The 27,260-nt window shown below is 46.0% G+C and overlaps 1 protein-coding gene across 1 annotated transcript in view; it reads left to right on the forward strand.

Annotated features, from left to right (window-relative positions):
- KCNH1 (potassium voltage-gated channel subfamily H member 1) overlaps positions 1–27,260 on the forward strand; it is a 140,459-nt gene that overhangs the window by 19,149 nt on the left and 94,050 nt on the right. The window contains exon 3 of the mRNA XM_078602668.1: positions 20,761–20,867. Coding sequence (XP_078458794.1) covers positions 20,761–20,867 — 107 coding nt within the window. The remainder of the gene's footprint in view (positions 1–20,760; positions 20,868–27,260) is intronic.

Below are 27,260 nucleotides of genomic sequence, written 5' to 3' on the forward strand. Positions count from 1 at the left end.
AGCAATTGTTAAACTGGTCATTGCATATAAATGGAGGCTGTCAGTGAACGACAGGTAATTAATGTGAATGCCATGCCACTTTGCCGGCCTTCAACATAAACTTCTGCGTTTTGCCTGTTTTGCCCGCTCGGCCACTCGATCACACAGCAGTGCTTAGAGCAAGTATCTTGTCCTGGATAGAGGAACATTGGATGTACGCAAATAAACCTTTTATGATTCATAGTACGCGAAACATCAGATTGACGGGGCAATAGTACGGCATGTACATTACATTTGGTTCATAAAACTTGGTCAGTAACAAACAAAACAACATTGAGTGCGCATAACAGTATGGAGAGAGTCATGCTTGTGCCAACACTGAGAGACAGCAAGAGGTGCGCGTGGATTCTAGAAGGAGTGGAAGTCTGTTGTGTTGTGTGTGCCGAGGTCACCATGTCTCTCTGTACGACAATGGAGTGACCGCCCCCCCCCGGCTCCATTTCCCCCCTCATTTTATTCAAATCAGAATCAGAATATTTGTTGATTTTGTGGAAATTCGATGAACTATAAAGCTCTTCTTGGTTATTTCGGTAAAGTCACGTAGAAGGGAAATAATAAAATAATAAAAATAAAACATAATAAAATAATTCTCACGACGTTTCGGCCACAACGCAAGCTGCCGTCCTCAGGTGAAGAACAGGTATGTCGGAAAGACAGCGTCCTGTTCTTCACCTGAGGACGGCTGCTTGCATTGTGGCCGAAACGTCGTGAGAATTATTTTATTATGTTTTATTTTTATTATTTTATTATTTCTCTTCTACGTGACTTTACCGAAAGAACCAAGAAGATGAATCCCTGCAGTCACGAAAGCTTTAAATCGAAACTATGAAGCTCTTTATCAAAGATGTCCAGTCAGGGCGAGTAAGAACGTTACGACAACACACACAATACACAAACATGATGGTAGTGCAACGTACAAGAACGGTCAACGAATCACTCGAACACATACAAATCCAACACTAAACCATCCCCATTCTACCAGGCAAAGCCCACTGAGGGATTGGCTTCTTTTTCAGAAGCAACCAGGCCGCAAGTGATAGCTCAACAAAGTGGCTTATCATTTTAAAATTTATATCAACAAAATAATCTAAAAAATCTCAATGCATGCTTCCGACATATTTTAAGGGCGTTTTATATTTCTCGAATCCTTTTGTTTTGGAGTTGGATATGATTGGTGTGAGCATGCGTGTGTGCGTGTGTTTTGTACGGCTTTCATAGGCGCTCGCTGACAGCACTTGCCCTAGCAGTCTGTTAAAGGCTATATGGGGGATCTTTGCCTGTTGTACAGTGCCTCGTGACCTCGAGGGTGAAAGGCACTGGAGATGTGTCAATTATGATTATTATTTAAACCGAACACGTGGGTTTTTGCACCCAACATTTTTGACCTAACCCAAGCATCGATTTATAAATATTTCAAACTGCTAACGCAAGTTAATATCATTGGACAGGATATGTCACCCAAAAGAGATGATAAAGTGGGGCTGACCCGAGACCAGAACGCTTTTGGTAAGGACTTTCAATATAGCGGCCAGGAGAACCATAATGAGTACGTGCAATAATAATCAAGACCCCCCCCCTACCTCTCATACTCAATGGTTGAATTCATTAGGCCCAATCACGGGCATGGAGCATTTGAGCTATAAGCTCAGAGGTAAGGGAAGAAGGGTACGCATGAAAATAGGGTTCATTCCTAAACAGTTTAAAACAGAACGACTTTTATTTTACCATGAACCACAACTGAGTGGCTTACAGCTGAGTGGCTTGTCATGAAAATGTTCTTTTTTTATAGCAGCCAAATACTCGACATGCATGTTCCTAAATGTGGAGGGGAAAACCGGAGGAACTGGAGAAAAAAAATCACGTGACCACGGGGAGACAGACACGCAAGCTCCAAATATACAGGGTCTCGGGATCGAACCCACGACCTCCTGTATAACATGCGAGGGAGTTAACATCTCGCCACCGTGGCTCTGGTGGCGAGATGTTAATTGTCTTAAACTCCTCAACCCAGAACGGCAATGACCGGCCAAACCCCCCCCCCCCCGCCACCACCAACGAAAATCCCACCCCACCAGCTGTGATGAGTCTGATGTGTGCAGCAGCAGCAGCAAGTGCAGCAGCAGCAGCAAGTGCAGCAGCAGCAGCAGCAGCAAGTGCAGCAGCAGCAGCAAGTGCAGCAGCAGCAGCAAGTGCAGCAGCAGCAAGTGCAGCAGCAGCAAGTGCAGCAGCAGCAGCAAGTGCAGCAGCAGCAGCAGCAAGTGCAGCAGCAGCAGCAGCAAGTGCAGCAGCAGCAGCAGCAAGTGCAGCAGCAGCAGCAGCAAGTGCAGCAGCAGCAAGTGCAGCAGCAGCAGCAGCAAGTGCAGCAGCAGCAGCAAGTGCAGCAGCAGCAGCAGCAGCAAGTGCAGCAGCAGCAGCAGCAAGTGCAGCAGCAGCAGCAGCAAGTGCAGCAGCAGCAGTATCAAGTGCAGCAGTGTGTAACACCGTCCATGCGCCTCGGAGTGCTGCCCGGAACGTCAGAATGTTGCTCTCTACCCGTCAATGTATGATGCGAGAGAGGATATGTAATTAAAAAAAAAAACTAGGCATGTTACATGTAAAATAATAGCGATTAAGTGGCAGTCAAGGAATCAAACGCGCGTTCAAGAGGACGAACACTGAGGAGACGGAGCGATGAAATCGGCGCATGTGCAGTTGCTGTGGGGATTATCATGCCACAATATTGCGAGAGACGGCATTGGCTTTGGGGAGGCCTTTATCGAGTACTGTGCGGTAGTAGATTGACCAACGGTGACTGCGATGGGGACAAATCCGCGTGATTCAAGATTTTAATCGTCATCATTTCATTGGAATCATCGACCCTTGCCGATGTGACATGCATTGAATTGCTGCTGTGCTATCAAAACATTCCGGCTGCAATCTTATAATCCGAATAAGAGGCACGCAAGACTCCTCCATCACCGCTGACAGCATCCACTCATGTACATGAACTTGCTGGTAAAGACATCGGAAATAAGCATAGATGCACGTGGACACCGTTACGGTGAACTTAACGTGTGGATTTTCACAGGCAATATCATTCGTTTATTGATTTTTAGCGGTAAGCCACGTAGCGATCTGGCCAAAATGTATTGAGGGAAACTCCTCCACAATCCGACATCGTCATGACATTCTGACTTCAGTTTTTTCCCCCTGCAGATGGTTGATGTCGTTATTTCAAGCTTCGCTTCGTAGACAACGCCCCACATTTAGTTGTCGAGAGTCCGTTCTTAAATTGTCTCGAAGTTAAACGCTTGCACACGTGGACGTTACATTTGTTTGGGATGCGTCGGGTGGTGAAAGGTCTTATGACAAGAAAAACAGATTTGGCCACATCATTGCGTAGTGACCAAACCCCCCAAAAAATCAAGTACTGGATGGCATGTACGATTCGTGGAAAAATCATTGGCTCCATTGTGAAGGTTGTGTCTTGGTGAGTTTGTGCTGGTGGGATGGCGTTGATGGGACCCACAACCACACCGCCTTGTCAAGGTGCCATGTACAACGCCTCTACATGTCCACACCTTGACTGGGTGGTCTCGCCCTGGCGATAGGGTGCGGGGCTTCGCTCGTCACTGCTACTCCGCGCGCCGCAGCAGCTCGACCACACGCACGCCACTCCGTCGACACTTTGACACAGCAGCAATCATCGTCTCCTATTGAGTGACCCGGGACGATCGTCCCTATTGACCTCAGGAGTATCGTCCCAGGTCACTCTTGCGAATGAGGCTATCCCCCTTGAGTTGGTGAGTTCTCACCATTCCTCCTCCCGCCCCGAACCACAGTTAGTCGTTTAGCAGGGTGGCTGGTGGTGTGGTGGGGTCAAGTGTGGGTACTCGCAGATCGTCTGGCCAGCGTAAGAAGGGTAGGCCAACACGAATCCTGTTCAGAGTTGTCTGGAAGAGCTCCGTCGAGTGGAGAGATCTCCACCGGCGCTGACGCTGGTAGGCAATTGCAGGGCCGCACCTTTACCTTGATAAACATTCAAGCGTATTTTGGTGCGAGTTAAATACATAATATACTACAAACAGTATTCTAGTTCACTTAACGTATACGATATACCATACAGTGGTATCCAAATGCATTTTATAGGCATTGTACTCTACATATCGTATTCCACTTCGTATCATAATTCTGTACATTTCATATATATGTGTGTGTGTCGTTTTGTTGTTGTTGCCGGTGTGTACTGCCGCATTATTTGTTTTAGTTCGAGGCGCCGCGTACAGCCCCAGCATAACTGCGGAGGGAATATCAGTCCCAGACTCGGCTCTCTCATCTCCCTGTCAGCCGTAAACTACCGGTCATTGCAATTATTTCACATCACGTGCGGCAATAATGTTTTACCAGGCAGATTCTTATCCGGGAGGTTCTCACAGGTGGGGCGTAAAAAAACAACTGCCTCTGGGAATATGGAATGATTCTCGACGATATATTTATATAAATAAATAAAGCTGCGCGAGGGATTAAGTGATTTAGGATACACTACTAATCTGTGGAGATGTATCGTCCGAATAATTGTGCGTGAAATGAAGCGGGCGAAAAAAATATACGTAACAGCAGCACGTTGCGATGATTCAAATGATGAAATCTTAATAGATTATACAAGCATCTTTACAATATTGACCCCCCCCCGCCCCATTACAGTTAATTGTACAGCGTATGCTGGTTAAACATTCATGATAATTAAACATTTAATTCCAAATCGATTCAATTCTGTTTGTGTATATTTGCAATGTCGCGTTGTATAACCATTGCTCTTTGTTTTCCCATTGCGTGCGCTGCCATGCAAAGTACAATTTTAATGTAAAATGTGAACGAAAATGTGATTGAACACATTTAAAACAAAAAGCCATCTCTGCAAGGCTATTATTAGTATGCACGATGTTATACGCAGCATCTATAATGTAATGGATGAGGAAACGCAACACCTCAGATGCAAAGGATATTAAAATGAACACGGCCATTGTGTCTGGCACGGGAGTGAATCCCATTACTTTAATGTAGCGTTTGTGCAGTGCCATGCAATAGGCATCTCGGTTTTGTATACATTTATTTTTGTGAATCTGCAAATATTATCTTAAAAAAGATACCCCGTGTGTATCTATTTCAGGTATAAAAGATTAACCCTCACCCCCGCCTCCCCCCGTGCGCCCCAACTCCCCCTCTGACCCCCCCCGTGCCCCTTCATCGCCCCCCCCCCTGCACCCACCCCCTGCACCCACCCCCTGCACCCACCCCCTGCACCAATCCCCTGCGCCCACCCCTCCCCTGTGTCCGCCCCCTCCCCTGCGTCCCCCCTCCCTTGTGCCCCCCTGCGCCCAGCCCCTCCCCTGCGTCCCCCCTTGCGCTCCCCTCCCCTGCGCCCCCCCTCCCCTGCGCCCCCCCCTACCTTGCGCCCAGCACCCCCACGATTCAATTAATTATCGTGAGTCAGGATAATGAGTAAATTCAAGAATAATTTCTTCTCGTAACCATTGCGACGAATGCAGCGGGCACACTAGTGGCTCTGCGTATGTCACATGACCCTATTGCATGCAACATGTATGGATCAACAAAAAGTTTATTTATATTCGTTGGGTCTTTCAGTAAAGTCACGTGGATAGGTTCAAAAAATAAAATAAACAAACTACGACGTTTCGATCGCAACACAAGCAACCGTCATCAGGTGGAAAAAATTAACCCGTAAAAACAAAGTTTTTCACTCTAAATCCTTTATATGCGTGGCGGCTAGAGTCCTCTCGTCCTCTGGCTTGAGATGGTTGCCACCTATGGGTCAGATGATTGTCTGCCAGCATTAAGCAATTGGTAATTAAATATTTTAAAAAAAAATCCCTAAACAGTGTAAAATTTTGGAAAAAAAATTTCACTAAAATTAATTGTCACGCACAACGAGTCTGTGTGGAAAATGTCAGCTCGATTGGATCACGGGAAGTGGGTTAAAAAAAGACCGAAAGATTTGCACGGTCCTAAGCAAGCAAGCAAGCACGCAAGCAAGCAAGCACGCGAACTAAATATAAAGGATTTAAAAAAGGGGGAGGAGCCACTGAAGGCAAGCAGTTTTTACACGCTTTCGTTTAACCCACTCGTTGTTGTATCCTCAAATCTTGTAACTCAATTTTAACCCACTTCCCAATGTGGTATCGACTGCAAACTTGATATACTCATGTCATACTGATGACAATACTATATTCTATCATACATTATATATATATATATTTAAACATTCTTTTTTATATGTTAAGTTCCGGCTTGGGTCTAATTGTCCATGGTCAACTGACCTTGGCTGTAATTGGCCACGGTCCCTTACGTTGTGGCAAGCTTCGGGGTCACTTCCTGGAGTCGTGGAGTTCTGCCATTACTAGTACATTTCATAAAGCGTTTTAATATTTTTTTTATATTGCTTATTAAAGGTTAAAAATGGGTGGAGCACAAGCATCTTGGTATCAGAATGAAGTGGGCGGGACACAAGTGTCCTGGGGCCAGCATACGTGGAGAGAAAGCAGAGATGGTAATGAACGGAAGGGTAGATGCATAATCCGTGGAAAAATAACAACTTGTGGTACGCCCAATGCACGGGCGACACCACAAGAACTGGAATTGCTCGTCCCATCTTAATAACATCGGAAGGTGACAAGATGGAAAAATCAGAGCCAGTTATGACTTAAACTGGTTAATGATGTCCTTCCAATGATTGCTGAGTTTGTACCTATCCTCTCGGATGAAATTGTGTCTGTGTCTGTATATATGGATGGCTTCATGAACGAATCTTTGTCGATAAGTACCTTCGTCTTAGAGAAATCAATTTCGTGTGAGCAAACCGCATTAAAACAATGATCAGCCACGGCGGAAGTGTTGGTGCTCCCGTGTTTCAAATCTGCTTTATGCTCACGAACACGGTCCGAGACATGTCGCTTAGTTTCCCCAATGTAACTACTGCCGCAGACACAGCTTAGTTTGTAGACGCCGGGGTATTGCATGTCAGGGATCACATCCTTCATAGATGGGATCAGATCACGAATTTTATGCACTGTGTTAAATCGAAACTGGATCTTGTGTTTGCTCATGATTTTGGAAATAATTTTGGTGACCCCCTGCTATGTATGGCAAGGTGATGGTTTTAATTGGGTCCTCAGATGGCTCCTTCCCAACGGTTGGGGTGATAGCTTTACGGATTGTGTAGTCCGAATATCCATTCATCTTGAGAGCTTGGCGCACGTGTTTCAGTTCACTGGCTAGGTGATGATGGTCGGAGATACATCGAGCTCTATGGTGTAGAGTTTTGATAAGGGAATTCTTCTGGGATGGATGGTGGTGGGAGTCAGGTTTTAGGTAGGCATCAGTATGGGTAGCTTTAATGTAGACAGTGGCCCATTGAGACATCTGGTCTCTTTTCGATTAGAACATCCAAGAATGGTAGCTTGCCATCCTTTTCCACCTCCATGGTTAATTTGATGGCTGGGTGTATGGAATTGATGTGGTTGAGGAATTGGTTCAGAGCTGGTCGGCCACGTGGCCAGATGACGAACGTGTCATCTTCCACAAGGACGGACGTAGAGTGGATGCCTGGAAGGCGTCCGTCTCAAATTTTTCCATGAAAACATTGGCTACAACCGGAGATGAGGGAGAACCCATTGGGGTGCCTTCAACTTGTTTGTAGAATGTTCAATTCCAGGTGAAGTAAGTGTTGGTGAGGCAGCGTCTCACCAGGGCTGGTACATCAGCATTCAGTCCTTGTTGGACCAAGCCTTCAATTATGGCAATGGTGTCAGGCATAGGAACTTTGGTGAACAAAGTAACTACATCGAAATTAACGAGCAAATCACTTGAGGACAGTGAGATGTCTTTAATTAACGATACCAGGTGAGCAGAGTTAAGAACAGAAGAGGTGGTCCTACCAGTGAATGGCTGTAAGGTCTCAGACAGAAACCGGGCCAGTTTGTCGGTGGGTGAGCAAATGGTGGAGACGATAGGACGAAGGGGTGTCCCTTCTTTGTGGATTTTTGGTAAGCCATACAATCTGGGTGGTCGAGCAGCAGAGGGTTTTAAGGAAAACCGCTTGGTTTGTTCAATTAATGAAGCCGAATCAGTGATGATACTGTTCGTTTTTGGTGGGATCTCTTAATTTTTTTGTATAGCTACCATCATTAAGTAGGTCTTGAATGTTGTTATTGTATATGTCCATGATGACCGTGGCATTGCCCTTGTCGGCTGAGAAGATGACGATATCATCCCTCTTTTATAATTGAGATAGCTCAAAACGCTCATCCTTTTTCACCTAAGGACGGCTGCTTGTGTTGTGGCCGAAACGTCGTGAGAATTTTATTGTTATATTTTTATTATTTTATTTCCCTTCTACGTGACTTTACCGAAAGATCAAGGGTATTACAGCCCATTTTCAATCCGCTGCTGGATGAACGCCTCCTGCCCGTGCTATCTGGGTTATATGGGTTGTTTGACAAATCCCTTACCATGGTGGTAAGGGATGGTGGGTTCAGGTTGGTGGTCGGTTCAAGTTGGTGGTGGGTTCAGGTTGGTGGTTAGTTCAGGTTGGTGGTGGGTTCAAGTTGGTGGTGGGTTTAGGTTGGTGGTGGGTTCAGGTTGGTGGTGGGTTCAAGTTGGTGGTGGGCTCAGGTTGGTGGTGGGTTCAGGTTGGTGGTGGGTTCAAGTTGGTGGTGGGTTCAGGTTGGTGGTGGGTTCAAGTTGGTGGTGGGTTCAGGTTGGTGGTGGGTTCAAGTTGGTGGTGGGTTCAAGTTGGTGGTGGGTTCAGGTTGGTGGTGGGTTCAAGTTGGTGGTGGGTTCAGGTTGGTGGTGGGTTCAAGTTGGTGGTGGGTTCAAGTTGGTGGTGGGTTCAGGTTTGTGGTGGGTTCAAGTTGGTGGTGGGTTCAAGTTGGTGGTGGGTTCATGTTGGTGGTGGGTTCAAGTTAGTGGTGGGTTCAGGTTGGTGGTGGGTTCAAGTTGGTGGTGGGTTCAAGTTGGTGGTGGGTTCAGGTTTGTGGTAGGTTCAGGTTGGTGGTGGGTTCAAGTTGGTGGTGGGTTCAAGTTGGTGGTGGGTTCAAGTTGGTGGTGGGTTCAGGTTGGTGGTGGGTTCAAGTTGGTGGTGGGTTCAGGTTGGTGGTGGGTTCAAGTTGGTGGTGGGTTCAGGTTGGTGGTGGGTTCAAGTTGGTGGTGGGTTCAGGTTGGTGGTGGGTTCAAGTTGGTGGTGGGTTCAGGTGGGTGGTGGGTTCAGGTTGGTGGTGGGTTCAAGTTGGTGGTGGGTTCAGGTGGGTGGTGGGCTCAGGTTGGTGGTGGGTTTAAGTTGGTGGTGGGTTCAGTTTGGTGGTGGGTTCAAGTTGGTGGTGGGTTCAGGTTGGTGGTGGGTTCAGGTTGGTGGTGGGTTCAAGTTGGTGGTGGGTTCAGGTTGGTGGTGGGTTCAAGTTGGTGGTGGGTTCAGGTTGGTGGTGGGTTCAAGTTGGTGGTGGGTTCAAGTTGGTGGTGGGTTCAGGTTGGTGGTGGGTTCAGGTTGGTGGTGGGTTCAAGTTGGTGGTGGGTTCAGGTTGGTGGTGGGTTCAGGTTGGTGGTGGGCTCAAGTTGATGGTGGGTTCAGGTTGGTGGTGGGCTCAGGTTGGTGGTGGGTTCAGGTTGGTGGTGGGTTCAAGTTGGTGGTGGGTTCAAGTTGGTGGTGGGTTCAAGTTGGTGGTGGGTTCAGGTTGGTGGTGGGTTCAGGTTGGTGGTGGGTTCAAGTTGGTGGTGGGTTCAGGTTGGTGGTGGGTTCAAGTTGGTGGCGGGCTCAAGTTGGTGGTGGGTTCAGGTTGATGGTGGGTTCAAGTTGGTGGTGGGCTCAAGTTGGTGGTGGGTTCAGGTTGGTGGTGGGCTCAGGTTGGTGGTGGGTTCAGGTTGGTGAAGGATGGGCCCAGGACTGGTTCATATATCACTCACCACTGACATTAGCCATGGCTGGGTAATCAGACTCTCAGTTCACTGGGTTCATTGCGCGGTGCGCCGGCTAACCACTGTGCCACCGCTCCACCCAACTGGGCCGTTGTCTCCAGGGAAATTTAAATTAGCACGGTATGCACTTGGAACATTTTGAAACACCGATCATACTTTTTGGCAGTGGTTATGTTGGCCTATTTGCTCAACCTACCTCCGTTTAAGAGGAGAGGAATCTATCGGTAAAATTCCACTTCCTACAGTACTATGGGATCAGGCTCCCAGTTCTCTCTCACTGTTCATAGGAATGACGCGGCATTGCCCTTTGAGCTTTCTCATCTGAAAAGCAATCCCGGCCAAAAGTCTGTTGTGCTGGATATTACCTAGAAATTCTCTCCACATTGGTCAAACAGTTCGCAATATATCACGGAGACAGGCAAACACAACAATGACGGAGTTTTGGGTATGGGCACATTGTGACCTTGAACTATGACCTTCAAATATAATCCCGGGCTGCCAGAGGATGGTACAGAGAGAAATCGAGATAAATAATTAGATTAGGGCCTTTCACCTTTCGTGGTGGAGAGCGGTAATTGATTGACTATTGTGACAATCAATTATAAAAAGTAATTTTAACTGATTAATCAATTAATCATGCTCACCCATTATATGAGGTGGTATGCACGGGATGTTCAAACTGTGTGGAATGCAGTGTTACAAATGCACGGGTATGATTTAATTAAAAATTCTAAATAATTAATATTACACCGATTGTGTTTTGTGATTAGGACAATAGAAACCTTTCCTGAATATTATTCTGAGAACGTTTTTAAACACGTGGTATATTTACGTTCAACATTTCGTCATACATTTGCAAATCACGACTTCTATAGCATGAGGTTTTTTTCTGCTCCTGTAAACACGGTAGAAAAATCTCCCCCCCCCCCCATTAATTATTCGAGTTTTGGGCATTGCCATCATCCCTCCGGGGTAGATAAAACGAGTACCAGAGGAGTGAGCATCGCTGCAGTGCTCATTTGAGCAGCAGGAAATCACTGAGATTGTTTTACTAAGGCAATTTATTTTATAACTCATAATTTTGGGGGTGGGGTGGGCGTGCCGACGCTTTTCACTTCAATGGACAAGTCCTCTTTCACTGCATAAACGGCATGTGGTGGCTGATGCCTTTAGTAACACGCAGCTTGCATGGCCATGACGAATGCGTGTAATGTGTATTGCATGGCGTAAGTATTGATGCTCGAGTTATCTGTATTGGCCATACCGGCTATTGGCAAACTCGGATAAACTATCTGCAGTCTGGCTCGTTTAGCTGTGGAGGTCAGTACGAACCCTGTTATTTATCTATATATATGTGTGTATATACAAAACCGAAGAGTGTGCAAAGAGGCATTTAGGGATGTATTGGCCATACCGGCTATTGGCAAACTCGGATAAACGATCTGCAGTCTGGCTCGTTTAGCTGTGGAGGTCAGTACGAACCCTGTTATTTATATATATATATACATGTATGTGTGTATATATACAAAACCGAAGAGTGTGCAAAGTGGCATTTACGGATGCACGCACGGCATGGCATTGAGAGACATAAAGGGGAACATGTCGATGAGAGATCGTATGGAGGTTAAATGCATCATTCAAACTGTTCAGGGAAGTAATTGGGCCTGGGCAGGACAAAGCCGCCGGAGGGAATGATGGACGGTGGTCATCAGGGCCATGGAGTGGCCGCTGAGGAACGGAACGCGTCGTCGGAGAGGACGTCCGCTGAGGAGCTCGTGCGATGAAATCAGTCCGTTGTACACTTTACAATCTAGATTTGAATCTTTCGTGACTGCAGGAATCCGTGCTCTCTGGCTCTTTCACTTTACACTTGTTTGTATCTTACGAGCCAAGTCACATCGAGCTACATGGCTATTGTCAGAAGCGACCTGGCCGTCGCAAATGATCGCTCGACTGAGTGCGCTCATCACGTGGACATTTATAGCAGCCAAATACTCTAAACGCGTGATGTTGATTCTAAATGTGGAGGGAAAAACCCCGGGGAAAATCCACGGGGAGAGAGAGAGAGACACGCAAACTCCAAATATACAGCAGCAGGCGTCAGGGTGGGAATCTAACCCACGACCTCCTCCATACCAGCTGAGGTAGTTAACATGTCACCACCGCAGCGCTCCGTGGGTTGTTTCATCGCCGCATCGTGAGCAGGGGTGGCAGCGGCTTTGAAAGGCCTTCATCCAGCAATGGATTGACCACAGCAGGGCAAGTGCGGGCTGACATCAGTTGGCAAGTGATATCTGAACCACTCTTTGGTTCTTTCGGTAAAGTGACGTATAAAGAGAAAATAATAAATTTCATACTAGCATACGACGTTTCGATTGCAACACAAGCAATCATCATCAGGTATAAATGAAATAGAAACACACATCTAGTATACTTATAAATGGAATGTAATACAACAGAGAGTCGGATAACATAACAGTCAACACCCTACCTGGTTGATTACATTCTTCCTGAGAATGCTAAATTTGAGAGAGAGATGAAGCACAGAACCAGAAACATATAGACAGCCATATAAGCAGACAGATATCACAGAGATACATAGAGAGGGAACAAGCATAGGCACACAGAGAAAGCCACGTCTCTGTGTCGAGGCCCTAAATAGAGAGAGTGGGCGGGGGCGGATATCTGAACCAGTGCGGCCACCAACCCATAATGTGTAGTGAAGTATGGTCAAACAACCTGCATGAACGACAGCATGGCGAGGCCTTCATCCAGCAGTGGATTTACAACGGGCTCTAAATGCTATTACTGTGGTACGTAAGTTAATGCTCGGGGAGCTGTGGTGCAGTTGTTGACACACTTCGCAATGAATCCTGGCTTGAGTTAGATTCCTGGCAGGATGTTATTACCTCACCTGGTGTACAGGAGGTCGTGGGTTCGATCCCGACCTGACGTCTGTTTATTGGGAGTTTGCGTGTTCTCACCGTGGTCACGTGGCTTTTTCTCCAGGTCCTCTGGTTTTTCCTTCCACATTTAGAAACATGCGTTTAGAGTATTTGGCTGCTATCTTGATTAGCTATTTATTAGCTATTTTTCTATTAGCTATTTATTAGCTATTTTTCTATTAGCTATTTTTCTATTAGCTATTTTTCTATTAGCTATTTTTCTATTAGCTATTTTTCTATTAGCTATTTTTCTATTAGCTATTTATTAGCTATTTTTCTATTAGCTATTTTTCTATTAGCTATTTTTCTATTAGCTATTTTTCTATTAGCTATTTTTCTATTAGCTATTTTTCTATTAGCTATTTTTCTATTAGCTATTTTTCTATTAGCTATTTTTCTATTAGCTAGTTTTCTATTAGCTATTTTTCTATTAGCTATTTTTCTATCTACGTGACTTTACCGAAATAACTAAAGAGTATTTGGCTGAATTTCGATTGAAAGCTTTCGTGACTGCAAGGATTCATCTTCTTGGTATTTGGCTGCTATACATTTCCACGTGGTAAGCCACTTCGTTGAGCTAATATTCATGGCTAGGCCGCTTGTGCAAACGAGTTACATAGCTCAGTGGGCCTTACCTGGTAAAATGCTAAATATATTTGTATTTTTTTGTCATGTTACACCACCAAAAAAAACCACATTGACGATGGCGGTTGGGATATAGACTGAATATCTAAACAATTATAGATAAGGGAATATGTCACAAAGAGAGATGCTTTCTCCATCCGTAGTAATTTTATATAGCTCAGTGGGCCTTACCTGGTATTTATGAAAACATTGCGCAGAGTAGAATTGTATCTTGTGTAAATTTAATGGCAGTGGATGTTGCACAAAAGTATGTGAGCAAACACTTCACTGCATTTCACTGTAGCATTGTATTAATGGCAGTGAATCTGGCACAAAACGAAGTCATCAAACACTTCACTGCATTTCACTGTAGCACTGTATATAACTGACCTTCAATTTGGTCAAATTCACTGCTCTGATTCTGTTTTCGGTCGCTAGGGTTGAAATTAATTGGAATTCGATACAATATCTGGACAATCACCCAGAAATGTATATTTTGCCATAATGTAGAAACATATTTGTCTCAAGTGCTGAAGAAATAAATAAAGACACCAAATGCACTTTGTTGCTGCGTAGAATTATTTATTAGATTAACTTTCAATAGAGAAACGTCAAACTTAAAGCGAATTTTCGAAATCAAAATTATTTCCGCTCGACCTTCTGCGTGAATGTAACAATCCACCCGCTCATGAATATTAATGACGGGGGGGGGTGCGGCATGTGGAGTGACGTCACACGCTCATGAATATTAATGATGGGGGGGCATGTGGAGTGACGTCACGCGCGTTACACACAAACATACATTCTTGGCTCATTATCGTAGTAACGTACATGATCTCAAATGTACAACACCCCGTGGATTCGCGTTGTTTGTATCAACCATGAAAAATGTAAAACTATGGAAATTAAAAAGTAGCCTTTTGTAGAGCAACGTTAGCATGCCTTGTCTTAATTGCATCTGAATGGCTTCACTGTTAATTATAATCATCGGTCTTGCCTTTAACAGACGAAACTAATCCTTGAATAAGTAAAATTCTTTCGACACACACGGCAGCATTTGTTATTTGTCCTATTTTTACATTCCAGGCCCAGATGCCTTCTGACACTGTTAAGAGAAATAACATCACAACCATAACAACAACAACACAATCGGGCTTGACACCAGTACCGACACTTTGATCGAACGGCACGCAATCATCGTGGGCTTGCTTAGTAAAACGAGTGGTGGGGAAGCGGTGCCTTTGCGACGAAGGTAAACTACACTGGTCAACAAAAGAAAAAACATTTTTTTCTGGCCTGGATTTTTGCAGCTGTTTTAGACTAATTTCAGGGTGCTGATTCCTAATCTGATCTCAGATTTGCTCTATCACATCTCATTTTTATGCTATCGGCATACCCCATTTTCATTGATTTTACCCAAAATTAACTCTGTCACTTATGATTGCAAGTTGTTGCGAGTCAGTGACTGCTTTAGTGTTAAAATATGGTGCTGTATTTTTAGGATAGTGTGTTTACAATATCATTTTATGTGGATATCCACATCTATTTAATATTTTTCTTCTGCAGTTTTTATTGAAAATGCTATATTAAATATCTCAAAAACCTGATGTGATAGACAAAAACTGATGCCAGATTTGGAATGAATCAGCACCCCAAAATTACCTTAAAACCGTTGGAATACCTTATGCCAGAAAAAGTGTGTTGTTGACCGGTGTTATTCATCGTCATCCAGAGATGCGTGCAGGAAGGTGCTCAGCGTTATTAGGCTTCTGGCTACGGGCACAGGCAACTGTTCATCTTGCCGCATCAAAAGTTGCTTTGCACAGAAAATGACATGCTAAGCCAAAACCGCTTTTGCTGTCGCACGCACTCCCAGTTTAAAAAACACACACACGGACCGTGCGATCTTGTCGATGTGCGCAACTATGGGAGCATGTTGCATCGTCGCTGGAGCGTCTCTAAAGCGATACCCCATGAGGGCCCTCCGCCACACCCAGACCGGATGTACATGTCTGCCAATCAATAGATGCCTCCCTCTTATGTTGCCATAAAAATGCCAATTTACATCTCTGTTAGGCATTGCAGTCTATGTGATGATAATAATGATAATGTGGATAATCGGTATTCAGAGTCGAAGTGATGTTGTGATAGAATGAGCCTTGAGGTATTGGTGGTTCATCCTCCAGTTTACAGCTCTGAGTCAATGGTGGAAATTCCATATTTCTATGGCGGGGTGAAGGTGTCTACGCAGGATAACTACTACTGAGTAGGATAAATACTGTTGACTTCCCCACAAAAGTGGAACTAATTTAATCCATCTTCTTGGTTCTTTCGGTAAAGTCACGTAGAATGGAAATAACAAAATAATACCAAATTAAACATAATAAAATAATTCTCACGACGTGTCGAGAAGACAGACTCTGTCTTCTCGACAGACCTGTTCTCCGCCTGAGGACGGCTGCTTGCGTTGTGGCCGAAACGTCGTGAGAATTATTTTATTATGTTTTATTTTTATTATTTTATTATTTCCATTCTACGTGCCTTTACCGAACGAACCAAGAACATGAAACCCTGCAGTCACGAAAGCTTTAAATCGAAATTTAATTTAATCCACCCTGGGTAGATGATGGGCTGAGTCAACCTCCAAGCCAAGGATGTGAACTCGCAACCATCCCATAGCGAGTCACTCGCTCTACCGCTGTGCCACCACCACCTGCCTGGGTTACTCTGCACTCTTCCGGCTCGGGCTACGGCGGTTGTGCCGCGTGGCTCTCCGATGCGTTGACGGGGTTTGTTGTCGCACGGCGTCCGACGTTGCGTTTCACGCGCTGCTGGGAGCTTCTTCATAGCCGACGTTGGAAAGCGAATCTCTGTGTATGAAGTGTGAATGCGTCTTTGTCCGAAGAACTCATCCCAGGTCGCTCCACCCTGTTTCCAAACTTGTTGTTTGAAAGCTGGCGAAGTGTACTTTATGCCAACGGGTTTGAGACGTTGAAAACAAATTGACCTTTGGCCTGATCATTTGGCACATCAACACCCAGCGCTGCTCTAACCTGTCTACAAATTTACGATACCCTACCACAATGTAAGCTACCGTTTTCAAATCTCACAACGGACATCTGCAATTATTGTTGTATCCCTTTTGCATCTACCGCATTACGGTTCCCTTGCGAACATACTTTCCGACACAATAATCACAGTGTTTTTCGTGTTAACGCTATTGTTGCAACATTGCATTAAGCATTATCTATCTTATAACACACCACATCCGCTTTCTTTCCAATTATAATTAACTATATTCCACACAATTAAAAAATTAACCCGTAAAAACTAAGTTTTTTACTCTAAATCCTTTATATGCGTGGCGGCTAGAGTCCTCTCGTCCTCTGGCTTGAGATGGCTGCCACCTAAGCAATTTGTAATTAAATATTCAATTTTTTTTCCCTAAACAGTGTAAAATGTTGGAAAACATTTTGTCACGAAAATTAATTGTCACGCACAACGAGTCTGTGTGGAAAATGTCAGCTCGATTGGATCACGGGAAGTGTGTTAAAAAACGACCGCAAGATTTGCACGGTCGTAAGCAAGCAAGCACGCAAGCACGCAAGCAAGCGAACTTTATATAAAGGATTTAAAAACAATCAAGTCGCCGCGGGGGGGGGGGGGAATAACCTCCGTCAAAGCAATTTACGGTCGTCGAGTCTCAACGGAAGGGTGCCGATTTGGCCCACGGCGACTGTCACTGGCCGCTCGAATTACGAAGGGGAACCCCGATGGCACGTGCCAAATGTCGCCTTGCGAGCACTCAATGGCGAGCAAAGAAGCTTCGGCAATAAGGTGGAGAGTTTTTCCTTCCCACGGGTTCCCGCGGGCTTGGTGAAGGAGTGGCGGCCGCAGGCCCCGTGGCCCTTTGGCACCCACGTCAACACCGTGACACGGTGGGCATCACTGCCCTAGGCCGTGGTGACATCTTCATTCGAATGTAGAGCTACGACGTCTTCTTGGTTCTTTCGGTAAAGTCACGTAGAATGGAAATAATAAAATAATAAAAATAAAACATAATAAAATAATTCTCACGACGTTTCGGCCACAACGCAAGCAGCCGTCCTCAGGTGGAGAACAGGTCTGTCGAGGAGACAGAGTCTGAATGACCTGTTCTCCACCTGAGGACGGCTGCTTGCGTTGTGGCCGAAACGTCGTGAGAATTATTTTATGATGTTTTATTTTTATTATTTTATTATTTCCATTCTACGTGAACTTTACCGAAAGAACCAAGAAGATGAATCCCTGCAGTCACGAAAGCTTTAAATCGAAATTTAGGTACGACGTCGTCAAGTTACGGGTAGGAACCTCGTGGTTACACCAGCCCACAGGGGATTATTGTGTCTGTCGTGCAGGGAGGGGCTGGGTGGGGCTGGGTGGGGAGGGGAGGGTGGGGAGGGGCTGGGTGGGGGAGGGTGGGGAGGGGCTGGGTGGGGGAGGGTGGGGAGGGGCTGGGTGGGGAGGGTGAGGAGGGGCTGGGTGGGGAGGGTGGGGAAGGGCTGGGTGGGGAGGGTGGGGCTGGGTGCGGGGTGGGAGGGGTGGGGCTGGGTGGAGAGGGGCTGGTCACCCCGTGGTGCCCTTATAAAACTCAACGTTTAACCTACTCACGCCAGCTTGTGCCCACCTTCACAGTCGGGCATATTTGCGGAATACACCACGCCGCCGTTGACCCTGGCCATTGACCGAGCAATCAACGTTCCTACCAGCTCCCTCCGCAGGAATGTGTTAATCACCCATTAATTTTACACGTAGGCTTTCACGGGCGATATTATGATCCGCGATCAGTTTTCTTGTTGGGTTAGAGCGCGTGTATGTATCATGACACGTTTGAACTCAAACCTATTTTACACCTGATGATGCTGGTCGCGCAAAATTCCCAACACTTTTCTCGCTTTTCCAACGTTCCTCCTCCGGTGTTGCTAAGAAACAAAACCAATCGGCATATTTGGTCACTTGACAACTTTGTTTGATGGGCTCTGTCGGGTGGTGGGAGGGTTACCGTGGAAAAAATAAGATCATACCCACACGATCTGACCCAAAATAAACTTATTATGATTCGATTAATTTGTTCGAAAAATATTGACCCTTAAGCTCACGATATACGAATCAATGTTTTTTTTTAATTCGTATATATATGTTGAAAGTGATCGCTTCCTATGACACCTGCAGCCACAAGTAGCGGCTACATTCACCACACTTTATATATATATAAAAAAGAGAGAGTGATTCTTGGGATGAAGCACTTTCCCAATAAAGATACGGGACACAGAGCTTGGGAGGTAGTCAGCGCAACTTACAAAAAGGAGAAAGAGGCTTTACCCTTCAAAATGAAAAAAATAATAATAATAACGCAGGGGAATTGCTATTCGCCTTTTGGCGTTGTTTGGTCTCTAGCGCCGGTGAGACAAGCAAGCTGTCCGTGGTGTAGGCCACTGCCAGTTTAAAGGACAATGCATACGTTATTATCAAAGCATATCTAGATTTAAAGCTTTCGTGACTGCAGGGATTCATCTTCTTGGTTCTTTCGGTAAAGTCACGTAGAATGGAAATAATAAAATAATAAAAATAAAACATATTAAATTAATTCTCACGACGTTTCGGCCACAACAAGAACAGGTCTGTCGAGAAGACAGAGTCTGAATGAAACACCCCAGTCTGGGGTGGGGTGAAACACCCAGACGGGGTGTTTCATTCAGACTCTGTCTTCTCGACAGACCTGTTCTTCACCTGAGGACGGCTGCTTGCGTTGTGGCCGAAACGTCGTGAGAATTATTTGATTATGTTTTATTTTTATTATTTTATTATTTCCATTCTACGTGACTTTACCGAAAGAACCAAGAAGATGAAAGCATATCTATTCGCGTGTTTTACCACACACACGGGTGGTTAATGCAGACCTGATGCCTTGTCATAGGAGTACATTTTGGTGTTCGAACATCTTAACACTTTCTGTATTATTGCAATAAAGGGTTAAAGCCTGTTCTTGTTTTTTTTCATCATCTTACTGCTGGCAAAAAGGGTCCCATAGTGAGCACACTGTCAATGTGACGCAGTTGCATTTAATAACTAAACGAATGAACATTTTAAACAATGACTATATCTTACATACATTATTTCCTAACGTGGGTGTCACGGTCCGCCTCCTAGCGATCCGATTGATTGTTACATTTCAAGGTCGCAACTTGTAATTTTTGTTTTAATAAAATGTTAAACACGGTGGCGAATGTAGCAGCTTCTAGGAGCTGGAGGAGTCATGTGAACCCTGAAAACATACATCTAAAAACGTCGATTCACGATTCGATGCACGTTTTGTGAGCTTAAGAATAAAAGCACCGCATCACTAAATCCATTCATCACACGGTGACATCTGTGAACACCCAGCGCCGACACAAACACAACTTAACAAACACCGCTGATATAAAATCAGCGACACAGCGTAGTTGGAATTGGCCCTGGAGCAAGGAATCAAATGGGGGGCCCATGCCTCCATTCTGCCCCCCCTCCCCTTTATCCACAACCCAACTCCTGGGCCGCTGCGGTGCAAAGGCCCCGGTGCAGTTGCACCGCCTGCACACCTGCTAGCTAGGCTACCGACTCTGTGCGCCACGGTGGCGAGATGTTACCTACCTCGCCTGGTTCGATCCCGACCCCAACGCCTGCTGTATATTTGGAGTTTGCATGTTCTTTCTAATCGTTCTCTCTAATCGTTCTCTCTCTCGCTCTCTCTCCCCGTTGTTGCGTGGATTTTTCTCCGGGTGCTCCGGTTTTCCCCTCCACATTTAGAAACGTGCATTTAGAGTATTTGGCAGCTATACATTTCCACGCGATAAGCCACTTCATTGAGCTATCATTTGTGATTGCCAGGTCGCTTCTGAAAAGAACTATATAGCTCAGTGGGGCCTTACTTAGTAAAATAAATTGTTTTAGATTTGTGAACGTTTGGACCTTTATGGGAAATTTACTCTGATCCGTGACTGGTTAAACAATAAACACTTTTTAAACTTACGGATGTGCCGTGCCGTTCAAAGCATTTTTTTTACTTTCGCGAATCGCGCACGCGCGCGCACACAATGATCCTTCCTCGTTGACAACGTTTGAGCATTATAAAGGATTCCGTTACCTTTCTTCTCTCTCCCCGCTACAGCTTCATGTACGGAGATCTCACCGACAAGGACACCGTTGAGAAAGTGCGGCAGTCCTTTGACAACTACGAGAGCAACTCGTTCGAGATTCTGCTCTACAAGAAAAACAGTAAGTGCGCCCTCGGCTCACGCAAATGCTCGCAGACAGCAGCCACACGCGGCATGACGCAGCATGGACGCGGATGTCCATGAGGTTTCAATGCCGGTAGGGGTGAAAACAACTCTACGTAAGAATCTCGGTTTTTTTTTTTAAACAATCACCATCATCTTCTTGGTTCTTTCGGTAAAGTCACGTAGAAGGGAAGGAATAAAATAATAAAAATAAAACATAATAAAATAATTCTCACGACGTTTGGGCCACAACGCAAGCAGCCGTCCTCAGGTGAAAACCAGGTCTGTCGAAGCGACAGCGTCTGACCTGGTTTTCACCTGAGGACGGCTGCTTGCGTTGTGGCCGAAACGTCGTGAGAATTATTTTATTATGTTTAATTTTTATTATTTTATTACTTCCCTTCTACGTGACTTTACCGAAAGAACCAAGAAGATGAATCCCTGCAGTCACGAAAGCTTTAAATCGAAATTCACCATCATCGTCACCAGCCAGTGCCTAATCACTCCAGGTCATCGCCTTCCCTCGCCAATCATTTACAGTCCTTTGTCAATCCACTGCTGGATGAATGCCTCCCACTGCGTGTCAATCATATGGAGCTGTGTAATGATATTTTTACTGGTTCAGACATCGAATGGCTAGGAATTGAACTCGGGTGATGAGCTTCGTAGTGCGGCGCGTGAAAAGTATGGTGCATCCGCACTGTGCGCAAATCTGGAATGGATGTTGGGATTTTGAGAAAAAAATATGCCCACGTATTCACCAGCAAATGATTCAAGTGGCACCCAAGGAATGGAGATGGAGCGATCAAATAAGTTCGTGTGCAGGTGCTGGGTGGATTGTTACATCGCAGATCCGTGATATATTGCAAAGGTTTGGGAAGATCTTCATCCTGCATTGTGACTGATGATGCTCACTCGTGATGATCATTGCCAAGGCCCTCTTGCAAATGAGACTCATCCTGGTCTCGTGATTTTTTACCTTCTTAAACTAATAAACTTGACTTTGATGTTGATGATGATGAATCTCCCAACTCAAAGCTCTGATCCAGTTCATGTTCATAAAGCAGTGCGCTAACCATTTCACTCCCGCTCCCCCCCCCCCATTACTATTTATGACATGAACTAAATCTGCAAACGGCAGCGCTGACTCAGCACCCATGGTATTACCGCGTGCGGGGGTTAACACAACCCACAGAAACACAACAAAACATGCAGGGAAATTAACTTCGCGGCATTATCGTCAGCAAACATATATATTTCGGTCAAAAATGTGTAACCTTGCACTGTATTAGCTCCACACAGCTATATACATTTACAATGGGACCCACAGAGCCCATTTTAATGACACGGAATTTGTTTGCGTTTTTTTTTATTCCTCAATTTTATTTTTTTAACCTTAAACGTGGCCGTATCTGCTGCAATTGCGCAAAGCTCTCCCGACATGCGGTGGTTTAAAAATTGCTTCTAAAGCGTTCACAAGGGAGGATGATAAGGAGGTAATTATTCACGCTGGACGGTCAGGCCTCGACTGCAAAGAGCAACGCCACTGGATTCTCTCCCAAAATTCGCTACCAACGCAAAGAGGGGCGGGTGGGCGGGGGGCTGGGGGGACGACGACAAAACATCGAGCACATTTTCTAAATTTTTGCTTTGTTACAAAAAAAAAAGATAAAGTGCATCGCGAACACGGCGGCGTGGCACGAATCGAATTGCTCGCGTCTCTGCAGAGGGACAGGGAGAGAGCACAACGTGCCGTGGTTGGTGGGGAGGGGGTTGGAGGAAGGGGGGGGGGGTAATTTTACTTATTTTTCCTTTCAGGATATTTAGCAGCGGGGGGGGGGGGATTTTGATCGATAGGAGGGTTTTCAGAAAAGGATATTTCGCAGGTTAACAATTCACAACAGAAATGCCCCGAGGTGAGGGGAGATGATCGGCGCACATTTTGCTCCACATTAGGCAGGCGAACTGGCGGAAATCATTAACAGCGCGTGAGTCCGTTACGCCGATCCAATCACGGAATTCCGGCACAGCCTACCAGCTTAGTAATAATGCAACATAAAGCAAATCTAATCGCAGTGTCACTCAGATGAAGATGCGTTGCAGAGGAGCAAGTTCAAGAGGTCCCGCCCCCTGAAGGAGTGAACGCAAACCCTTCGCAGGGGAAGCTCCTGGATCAGACGGAATAACCGTGGACATCACCAAAGAAGCGGGACCAGCCGTCGGAATAAAAACATCTGCCATATTACTTCACTACGTTGTGGTGTCTTTACAGATGTTAAATATCTCAAGCGTAAAATGATGCTTAAATATTTTTCTTATTAAAAAGGCATGGCATACTCACTTAAAATGATTACAGATCCATCCATTAGCTTCCTATCAAACATATCTACATTTTCCCCATGTGCCATTATTCTTATCTTTAGATCCGGTCATGCATCACATGCAATTTCTTAACGAAGATCAATGGGATCAGTAGACAATTTAGACGCAAAACAATCACGTGAGCAGGCTGGGATTTGGGAGAGAGTTGTTTCCACCGTTGACCAAATTCTTCCCGGTAGCCGGATTATGGAATGTAGAGTAGATGAGCAAACATTACATCTCCTTTATAAATCTGTCGTTCCACGTAAAAAATAAATATATTTACGCAACCCATCAGATGCATGAAATAGACGAACGAATAACAGGCTCTGCTATCTTACAGTGACATGCTAATTTCTCACATTAACATCACTAGCCCTGGCCACTTTTTTATGACCCTTGAGCTACACCCATTTCAAACCTTTAAAAACAGTCTGCCTCAGCAGCAGACCATGCTTTCCCACCTGATGATGGACGCTTGTGTTGCGCCCGAAACGTCGTGATTTTTATTTTATTTTATACCTACGTGACTTTACCGAAAGAACCAAAGAGTATGGATTCCTGCAGTCACGAAAGCTTCAAATCAAGATTCAACGAATAACAAATTGCATTATTCCGAGCTTTTGATGCAGTCGTTCATCAAATCCAAACAAAGGTATTTAGAAACGTCATTAACCACTCACGAGGATGGGAGAGCGACACTGAGGCTGCATGCAAGAATGTAACAGAATAAACATCACTAGCAGAGTTGAGCAGAGTCGAGCAAAAGTATATTCGCGGCGGCAGCAGCATGAGAAGACAGTTTGTGAAAATTGTATTGGAAAAATAGATGCATAAACATAATTCGCTGATGACATAGGCATAATACGAACATGTACAACTGAACTACAGGAAACGATTTCAGGACTTCATAATAGGCGGCAAAGTGGGCCTCAAGATGAATGTGAGCACAACGAAGGTCACGTGCACTACGCTCGCTATACAAATAAAGATATTTGTTGGAGGGACACAGCCGGAAAATGTAACCAGGTACGTATTATTATTATTGAAGGTGGACTAAGATCAAAATGATTAAATAAAGAGGCCAAAGAGAGCAGGTTGGAGTGCCCATGGAAAAATGCACTTGATAATGGATAGTGACATACCAATATACTTACAGAATAAACATTCGTTTCAGTGCATATTTTTTTTCTGGCTCCGACACGTGGATTTGTAAACAACGACACTCGCAAAGGAAACGGAACAAAAGCTGAAAAAGTGCGCAAGAATAATGGAAAGGCAAATGCTTGGAATTGCACCGAGAAACAGAGAGAAAGCAGAACACGTGGGATAGAGGGAATTTATACTGGTAGGAACCTCCTGGTTACACCAGCCCACAGGGGATTATTGTGTCCGTCGTGCAGGGAGGGGCTGGGTGGGGAGGGGCTGGGTGGGGAGGGGAGGGTGGGGAGGGGCTGGGTGGGGAGGATGGGGAAGGGCTGGGTGGGGAGGGTGGGGCTGGGTGGGGGGTGGGAGAGGTGGGGCTGGGTGGGTAGGGGCTGGTCACCCCGTGGTGCCCTTATAAAACTCAACGTTTAACCTACTCACGCCGGCTTGTGCCCGCCCTCACAGTCGGGCATATTTGCGGAATACACCACGCCGCCGTTGACCCTGCAGGCCATTGACCGAGTAACCCAACGTTCCTATCAGCTCCCTCCGCAGGAATGTGTTGCAAGTTAAGAGACGTCATAATGGGTGGTAAGAAGATTCTCAATTCGGATTGGGAAGGACACCATGTCACTGTTGCGGGATGTCAGAGATTGAACGAGACCTGCGATGGAGCGGCAGCCAAAGGAGGGGAAACGCGCCCGGGAGGACGACCGCTACAGAGATGGAGTGATGAGATGAATCTCTCGTGCAGGAGTGAGATGGGATTCTTGCATTGCGAGGCCGAGTGCGTAGGGCGACGACTTGGGGAGGCCTTCATCCAGCCGGGGCGGAAGTATTGTGACTTATAGTGATGAAAATAAAAATGCACAGCACTCGGGGCCAATGAAGCAGCAAAGGTTATGTGCCCGCTAGCCGTCGGATGGTATGGGCTTAAAAGTAAAGACATTGAAGCACGGACAATATAAGTGTGCTACAGCAAATAGCCCGTTAGGGCAATACGAGTTCCATGGTTTTATTTATTATGTACGAATTATGCATCGTTTTACATACTTACAGGGGTGTGACATTATTCTGCATTCATGCATTTCTAACAGGGTCGGCGTTTAACCCGGACAGTCTGGAAATTGCAATTTGTGTTTGGGTGGCAGAAATCGATTTGTGCTGAGCTCTGGTTCTGGTGTTGTGTGAAACTTCATGAGAGTAGTGCGCTGCACAGGTCTGATAATAGACACATTGTGCTGACTGAGGCATATGTCCGGGTTTTGATATTCAGTGGCAAACGTGGCCAGCTTGATTTGTAAGGAAATCCAATCAAGTCGGGTGAATTCCATCCGGCACCATCTTGCCACGGCAACATTATCCCCTCAGGACAAATCCCATCATCACCATTATTAGCCATGATCAATCCGCTACTGTATGAAAGTCTCCCCAAGCCATATCTCACGGTTCTGTGATGTAACGATCCACCCAGCGCCTGCACACAGAATGTATGTATGTTGAACTTCTTTCGCACCGTAGACAAATAGTTCACTGCTTTAGCCCACCGGTGTGGCTTCAACACACCGGTGGGCTAAAGCAGTGAACTATTTGTCTTTTGTCAACGTGACACATTTTTACTGATTGGCCGTGTCGGGTGGTGGAGGGTTACGACACATTTATATATATAACGCGATCTAAACCCAAAAACGTTGATTATGGAGGTGGTGAGATGTGGGCGGTCGCGTGTTCGGTCAACAAGCGGGGGGGGGGGGGGGTAGAGGGGGGGATGCAATGATGCTGTTGGGATGGCTGCGACCCAAGACATGTTGTGTGTCGACACGTCTGATAAAAAAAAATCCTCGAACTCTCTCTATATGAAAAAGGGCAATGTCAGTGTGTGCATTGTAAAGGCCAATAGGTGTCTGGCACGTTTCACGTCAGAATCCTGTCATTCCGTTTGGTCGTGAATAGGTTCTGAATTCATTCAGCGATGAGGTGGATAACAGACAGCCCGATCCAAACCCGCGAGATGTCAACACAAGGGCAAAGACACAAACAAAGATCCCCCGTGTAGCCTTAAGAGACTTTTGGGGCAAATGCTGTCTAGCGAGCACCTATGAAGGCCGACACGGCACACGAGGGGGTGGGTGGCCGGCACCGCGCATAGCCACCTTTGTCTCCCCAGTGGCGACGCTTATCACCCCCCCCCCCCCCCCTAGGGGAGGCCCAGGACCGGTTCAGATAAAGGTCATCGGTGTTGGCCGTGGGCGGGCATAGAAACCCGGGTCGCCGGGTTCGTAGCGCGGTGCGTTAACCACCACACTACTGCTCCCCGTAAAGTCACCACAGCACATATACACACGCACACACACACACGATGAAAAGAGCCATCTCCGGTGGAAGACAGCGTGACACCCTTCACCAGAGGTCGCAAACGCGTTTTGATTCCCTACCCGTACCCGGCCGCACCAGGGTCGCAAATGGGTACCCGTACCCGGCCGGGTACGGGTACCGATTCCCTACCCGTACCCGTACCCTACCCGAAATGAGTGACAAACAGTTACTCACAAGTGACCCACGGCCTACCCGTACCCGTACCAGGGTCGCAAACGGCTATCCGTACCCGTACCCGGCCGGGTAGCCGGGTATCGGGTAGGGTACGGGTATCGGGTACCCGGTTGCGACCTCTGCCCGTCACCCTGCCACCGGTCTACGCAAGACCCGAGCCAGATCGGCGTCTCGCGCACATCTCCGGCGTTTCGCTCGATGCGCCCGCGGAGGCCCGATGAAGCTCCATGGCAGCCGAAGAAGATCCCCGTGGCACGCGGAGGAAGAAAAGAAAGAAGCAAAACAAAACATACGGACATCGCGCCGAACGCCGAATGACACGCGGCTCCAACGA

This window comes from Lampetra planeri, chromosome 18 (assembly GCF_965212315.1).
Source record: "Lampetra planeri chromosome 18, kcLamPlan1.2.h2, whole genome shotgun sequence".
Lineage (NCBI taxonomy): Eukaryota > Metazoa > Chordata > Hyperoartia > Petromyzontiformes > Petromyzontidae > Lampetra > Lampetra planeri.